Here is an 8,007-nt window from a genome sequence, read left to right on the forward strand (position 1 = left end):
GGATTAGGGAATTCCCGTCTTAAGTACTTTTTTGAAACTATTAAGCGGGTAGGTATTATGCATATTGTTCTACCATATTTATGGTAATTCATTGCAAGCCAAATGTGTGATCATCATCTCAACAAACAAATGAAATATGCAACACACTCTCAGTGTTGCGCAGTCTAACCCCACAAATATTTACGAAAATTTTGTGAAAAGGAATGCAGAAAAACTAGACTCGAGTTCCTGGACTTTTTTTGCCCGTGTGAATACACAGAGCGACACCAAAAGAGAATTTGCCGAAAACGAGGGTCAAAAGAGTCTGTGTGTTAAAGCCGCCTATGTGCACAAATCAAACTTACTCGTGTATGGCCTGTGCACTCTTTTGCAAAACAAAGTGTTGCAAATTAAAGTAAAATTTATTAGAAACATATGGATGTTTGGATGAGTCATTGTCTACAGTTGTACAGTCAGATACGTAAAAATATTAGTATAATAAATTTACACGAGAATTATACATAGACGAACGCCAAATGTATCTGTTTGTTTAGTGAAAAGATTTCATATCGATCGAAAGCACAAATCTGTCGCAAATGGCTAGTTCTACGGGATGGGCAAAACTGAAAGAGAAATAGCCGATAGCCGAGCAACTAATATTTCTGTGCGTGAACGGGCTCGAAAGTGATCGATTGTATCGATTTTAACGAATTTTATAGCTCATCTTGATTGTTTTGTCTAACCACCTTTACTTAATGATTAGTTAATTGGAAGTGTAAATTTTTGTGTATTCCTTAGAAAGTGGTAGGGTATGTTTAAGAACACCTTTCAATCAGGGTTTCTTTCGATTTTGTATAGCATCGGAAGTAAACCTTTGCAAATATGGGACAAAAAAGTGCGAAATGGACATATTAAACGTATTACTGACAATGATATTCAAAGCTTAGTGTTAGAAATTGTCGGTACAAATGTAAGCACCACATATGTAACGTGTCCAGCTGATCCGAAAAAAACTTTAGGCATAAAACTGCCATATTTGGTTATGATAATTAAAAATTTGAAAAAATATTTTACCTTTGAAGTTCAAGTAAGTAAGTTAATTAATTAAACATACTATAATTGTAAATTCGTTCTATTGCTAGGTTCTGGATGATAAAAATGTACGTCGCAGATTTCGAGCTAGCAATTATCAATCAACAACCCGCGTCAAACCTTTTATTTGCACCATGCCAATGCGTCTTGATGAAGGTTGGAATCAAATACAATTTAACTTGTCTGACTTTACTAGGAGGGCGTATGGAACGAATTATGTGGAAACTTTACGGGTACAAATACATGCGAACTGTAGAATAAGACGAGTGTATTTCTCTGATAGACTTTATTCCGAAGAAGAGCTTCCACCGGAATTTAAACTATTTCTACCCATTCAAAAACCACAAAAAGCTAACCACACGGCGTGTAGTTGATAAATTATTATTTATTTAAAGCAACGGTATTTTATATTGGAAACCTTTTTACTATATTAAAATATAGGCGAAGCTATTAGGGCGAACATAAAAGCATAAATCAAGCGAGATTGACATTGGCATAATTCATATTCACTAATTTTTATTATTTTGGAGTATAATCCAAACCTCCATATAATTTTAATTTTAATATTGTCTGAGCTATTGCTAACAAATGAGACAGAAACTTTATAATTCCTAATGTGAGGCGACTAAATTATAGCTTCTATCATAGCAGCATTTGACAGTATTGCTCCAACTTGTTCAAAATCGTTCACTGAAATAAAGAAAGTAATGATGTTCTTCGAAATTTGAAATGGTTATGTTTAGAATGTAGATTACGTACGTCGTGAAATTACTAGATTACTGTGGCTTATATGCTTCAGTTTTTCAAGTTGATAAAATTTTATATAATGTAAATGTTTGTATAATGCACCAGGAGAATCACATGTGAAATTTGGCTTACATTTACTTCTATGTTTTTATAAATGCTTATTTTACTGATTTTAATCTCATTATCGGAGTTAGTAATTTCCACTCGGTTCCCCCTAAACCTATATCACCCATATAGGTACAAAATAAAATCTCAATAATTTCCAAAATTCAAAAATAACAATGTAAAAATATAGAAATTACATCATATAAAAAAAAATTAAAATTTTATAAACAAAATATCACAATTTATATAATATAAGCTGTTAGGCAGCAAATATTTGTAATAAATAAATAAATATAATTAATGCCTAATATTTATATATATAGAAAATACCGTAGATTAGATTAATTTTGAGGTATGCACCGCCACCTATGGTCTATTGTTCCCTCCCCTAAGTCATATCGTATCATCTAGGCCCAGCATGTTGATAAATTCCAAAATTCTGCTGGGTGCTAGTGAGGCGATACAATCCCTGTGTGGAAACATGGATCCCAGGGCCTTGATTCTGCGACTGCAGACTGCTATGCTGTTCATCAGCAGATGTTCAGGGGTTTCTCTATGTCGCAGAACCGGCAGTTTGCCGAAGAGGCTATACCCATGTTGAAGAGGTGCTTCTTGTCCTGCAGTGGCCGATGTAGAATGCTACCAGTAGCCGAAATTTGCTCCTTGGGAGATTAATTATGGCTTTGAACCGCTTGAGGTCGTAACCCCCCATTAGCAGTCTGGCATGGGGCATGCCCTGGAGTTGTTGCCCTGCCTGCTCTTTCCTCCCTACGGAGGAGCTCTTTGATGGTATGTGGACCAACCGCTATGAATGGTTCCGGTCCTATCCATAAAATACCTTATACCCAGTTTTCAGTAATAATTAATTATTTAGTTAAAACTATAAGAACGGAATAGCTAAGGTTTATATTTTTACATATATGGAAAAAAAATTCAAAAAACAAAGTTTACACATATGCTTCCGTAGGGATTTGAAGATCTTTTACCATCTAAGTCTTTTAAGTACTCTGCGGCGTTAAATGAAATGAAATTCGGTTGAAATATCTTTTTCTTCTATATATGAAAAGGGTTGGGAGCAAGGTGTGTCTTATAAATTTTTAAATAAAGATAACTGTAGAAATATGCACATGCGATTTCTTTTAAAAAGTCTACTTCTAAATCTAACTGAATTTTCTCTTACTGCTATCCAATTAAAAATATGGCCTGGTCGTTATAGACCTTGAAATTCTTGCCAAGAAAGATCCCGTACCACATTGTTATTGCACAGACTTACTATTATCCGGTGAGACTGCAACTGAAAAATTTTCGTTTTGTTGAACGGGTTCGAAGTTTCCCTTCACTACGATATTGGCATATCTTAATCCCTAAGATTTTTTGAAGAGGTTACAAAAAATGTAAGGTGTAGTCCTTACACTTCTTCAACCTCCTCTTTTAATGTGTCCGGAGTAGTGTTCTAAATTGTCCCGGCAAAGTCTTCTCGTTTGTAGGTTAGAGAAGCCTGACTGTGACAAAAACCGGCACAAACATATTAAAATACTAATTCGAAATTCAACCCTTAATATAATTGAAAGAATTTGTTATGTCAGATCCATTTTCTTCTTCTACTCTAATTGTCTTGTGGACCACGCACCAAACACTCCATTCCCATGGGAAGTTTTCCAAGCATAACTGGCTGACGAGCTGACCTACTCTGCAATCTTTTGTCGTGGTTGGTCCGCCCACCATTAAGGAGCTAGTACGAAGTGAGAAAAGAGCAGGCAGGGAGAGACATTGGCAACAACTTCAAGGCATGCACCATGCCAGGTTGCTTATGGGGGTTTACGTCCTTAGAAGATTTAAAAATGTAATCAATCTCCTAAGAAACAAGTTCCGGCTACTTGCTGCATTCAAGACTGACCATTGCAGGCTCAAGAAGCATCTTTACAACATGGGTTTGACCTCTTGTGCAAACTACCAGTTCTGCGACATGGAGCCGGAAACCCCAGAGCACCTGACTGCGTAGCAGTCTGCAGAGGCTGAATTAAGACCCTTTGATCCATGTTTCCTAATAGGGATCACATTGCCTCACTAGCACCTAGCAGTATATTGAAGTTCATCAATGTGCTGGGGCTAGGTGAGTCGTTGTGACTTAGGGGAGGGCACTATAGACCATAGGTCGCGGTGTATACCTCTATTTAATCTATCTATCTTAAAATTCTTTCTGTCTCATCTAAAAATTTTAACTGGTCGTCTGACCGCCAAAATATTTTTTTGTTGTCAAAAATGCTTCAAAATTACTATTGACAATATCAAACAATTATTTAATAATATAACAAGTCCGCGGTACTTAAAAATCGAGCATTAGGGCACGACAAAAGCCCTGAACTATATGAAGCGATCATCAGAAGCTGACGTATCGCTCATAACCTGGGACGATAGCTTCACATTTATTTTCTGAAAGCTATTCGGAAACATATGTGCTTCAGACAGCTTAAGACACAACGCACGTTATTTTGGGAAACTTTATTATAAAAATAAATAATCTCATCCCAACTTACCGAACGCGATTCAAGACTGGCTTTAATTTTGGAATTTTCTAAACAATTCAGAGTGCTTTTTAAAAGGTGGGGGCTATCAAAAAAAAAAAAACAATATATATATATCCTTGCCATTGACCTGAAAATATGGGCGCTCTTCTGTAACTTCTAAAATCCTAGATAAATACACAAAGTTACATCCCTGGTCTGAAAAAAAATGACAAGGTATGAGCTGTTTTGGCAACATCCTTTTTACAGAATCCATGGACAATGAAATAGGAAAGTGGGTGTGACCAAGGCATTCCACCAATACCTTGAACCATAAGAGTCATTGCGCTATTACCTATTCGCGACGGGCGTTTTTTATCGCCGTTCTCCTATAATTTTACCGAATTTAGGAACTCTTATATCCTGTGTTTGTGCGTCTTCGGCTACAGGCGCTAGTAATAATAGGTCTTCCGAACCTAGGGAGTTCTCGACTATTTTGGTTGCAAAATCTAATATGTCTCCCGAACCTAAGGGGTTCTCGACTATTTTGGTTGCAAAATCTAATATGTCTAATTTAATAGTCGAATTAGGCTCCACGAATTCTACCTGAAAACTGGGTGCAGTTGGTGACAGTTTCTTCATATATTTCACATCATCAGAGAAGTGACGGTCACAGGCATACAAATATTTTTGATGGTTATCTCCTACCCCCAGTCGTTGCATCCAAAGAGTGTACTTAAATACAAACAAATGTACTCTAACCTTAACTTATAATACTGTGACGAACATAGATGATAGAACAAAATCGAATGAACGATAAACTGCCAGAAGCAACTAGTTAGCGTTAGTTGCCAGAATGTTCTAGAACCAATGTTTTCTTACAGATTTACTATATAAGGGCTGCCGGATTGTGCAGCAAACACAGTTCTAGTTAAAGTGTTGTCGTGATAAGAGCAGTTAAGTTATAAGCAAGAAGTTGGAAGCTCGAATAACGAGCAATAAGTTTTAGGTTGTTGGAATAAGAAATAAAGATAAGTGTGTAGCCATTAAATTGGGACTTTTATTTAACAATCCAGTGATCGAACTCAAGAGTGAGTTACAGGTAGACGATTTATCGAGAAATCCGTTACAATACTATATTTTAAAATAAAAATCTACTATAGGCTACCAACAAAACTAATATTGCAACATTTATAAGTATTAACGATACTTTCTACTCACATAACATTTATTTACACTTATATTTTATAATTAAAGTTCTATATTTATCTACGCTACTCAAAACAATATATTTAAATGAATTTATTAAATATTGAAATTATATTTTCTATGTTATATTACAAATAGCAATTATGCTATATTTATTATTATGCAATAAATTGAATGTAAATTATTATTAACACCTTAAACACTTAAAAAAAAATCACTTCTAATTTGAACAAAATAATTATATTTTTCTTAATTTTCATTAAAATAATTTACGAACCTGGATCCATCCTTCTGCTTGTTAGAGAAATTGAAAAAACGTCGCGCTCCTACGCACCCAGTCACACACGTTAGGAAAACATAGTATATCTTAGTACATATATTTGCTACGGCTTTAATAACATCCTTACCAATTTTATTTTATATAAAAACATTTATATATCATGTAATTTAATAAAAACAATATTGCTGCTTCAGCATAAAAATTTCTTCTAAAAATAATGAACTGATTTTGTCAGTTATTTTTAACGGGATTTTATATGGCAGTTAATTTTTTTGCTTGTCATCTGATCAGTAGCTCATGAACTTTCAGTGCTGCCAAAGAAACCACGAGCTCATGAGCTTTCTCAAAAAGCAAAGAGGGAAGTTTCGGATCATTTTATCCAAGCCTCTGAGTATTTGAAATCATGACTCCTACTACATTTTGTTATCGGTTTCAATTCTGATTCCGACAACTATCAGATTGTCAACTTTGTTGCCCATATCATTGTATAAATCTACAAGTAGACAAAGAATCAGCTGTTTTCCTATGTGTGTGAAACAGCCGTGATCGTCTGATCGAATATGCCTTTTTTTGACACAGAGTTTTAAATAAAAGGATGTAGTTTAACAATTTGTTTATGAACATGTATTTTTAATGGAAATAATAATGAACACTTTCAAGAATATTTTCGAAACAAAAGATTTTTATATATATATTGCTTTTCCTCACCACTTCTGGGGTTGCAATATAGGCGCGTTATCGATCTTTTTTGGGTGTTCGGTTCCCCAAGAGGCCTTTATTCACCCATATAATATATACAGTTCTAAGACAATCTACTTTTCATAACAATTATAACTCGAAAAGATGAATACATAAAATCAGGTACATGAATCAGGTTCATGAATATTAATTACATTAACATATATAAGTTGAAATATTCAGCTTGATTTGAACAAAAACGGAAATAAATATATAAAAATCAGGTACAATTCATGAACAAATATAAGTGAAAACAATCTACTTGTATTAATTTTAGCAAAAACAAAAATAAATATAAAAATAAGTTAAAGCTTAAAGTTATAAATTTTAAAACATAACACGGCAACACACTATAGCAGATTTCTGTCATTTGGACGTTTTAGTAGTAGAATAATCCACTAAATGTCAAGTACAATAGTAAGCAACAAGATTGTAATTTGAAACTTGCCTATAAAAATGTGAAAATCATTGCTTATCGAACAAAACACATAAGTTAGTTTATACATAAAACTAATATAAATACACAAAATATACGTACTCCAAATACTAATGCATACAAGCAGCAACCGATAAGAGAGTATACACACATGACGTATGTATATGAGTGCGTTAGATGCACTAAGTCACACAGTGAATCTAAACAGTTCTAAAATATTAATGCATTGGTATCTGAAGTATGCAATAAAAATAAAATACATATTTACACATATGTACTTCTAAGCATACACACATATACAAATACACCTAGTTAAAAGATTAGAATTAAAAAGTGTATTTAAGAAAGAAATTTTAATAAATTGAGCAGAGTCAAAAGTGAACTCTCAGCGTACAGAAATAAATTAGAGTTTTTCTGTACATTTTGGTCCTTCGAAGCCTAAAAAAGAGGTGACGAAAATAAATATAAAAGTCAGCCGGAATAACAAAGATTATCCGCATTTATATAAATAATTCTCATAAGCAAAAACCGATTCCGTAGAAAAATTTTTTTTTTTAAGTTTTTGTTAAAGCCGTCCTTGTTGCTATAACAACAAGTACAGTGTTAAAAATAAAAAAAATTTATATTATTAAAAATCATCATACAAAAATCAACCAAAAAAGAAACAAACATTGAGAATTTGCTTAAAAGACAAAAAAGGCGATCTGGCTGAGTCGGAGGAGCAGAAAATTCTTAGCGGAAGAATCAGAAAAGCTTCATGTCTAGAATATATTGAACATATTCAGACTGTTATGACAGAATTTACAGCAAATCATAACAAAATTCTGGCTAAGAAACCTCAAGAAGCAAAGGAGTACATTACAAAAAATTCCTACGAGCATGTAATTAAAATAATGGAAAACTCCATTAAGAATTTA

General features: G+C 33.7%; 1 protein-coding gene across 1 annotated transcript; it reads left to right on the top strand.

Moving 5' to 3' along the window:
• The first annotated feature begins 255 nt into the window (after window positions 1–255).
• Window positions 256–1,801, top strand: Bug22 (cilia- and flagella-associated protein 20). Its single transcript, XM_014243553.3, has 2 exons — window positions 256–1,066; window positions 1,122–1,801. Exons 1-2 carry the CDS (start codon window positions 791–793, stop codon window positions 1,443–1,445), a joined length of 600 nt encoding a protein of 199 aa, XP_014099028.1. The 5' UTR covers window positions 256–790; the 3' UTR covers window positions 1,446–1,801.
• Window positions 1,802–8,007: the final 6,206 nt, after the last annotated feature.

This window comes from Bactrocera oleae, chromosome 3 (genome assembly GCF_042242935.1).
Source record: "Bactrocera oleae isolate idBacOlea1 chromosome 3, idBacOlea1, whole genome shotgun sequence".
Lineage (NCBI taxonomy): Eukaryota > Metazoa > Arthropoda > Insecta > Diptera > Tephritidae > Bactrocera > Bactrocera oleae.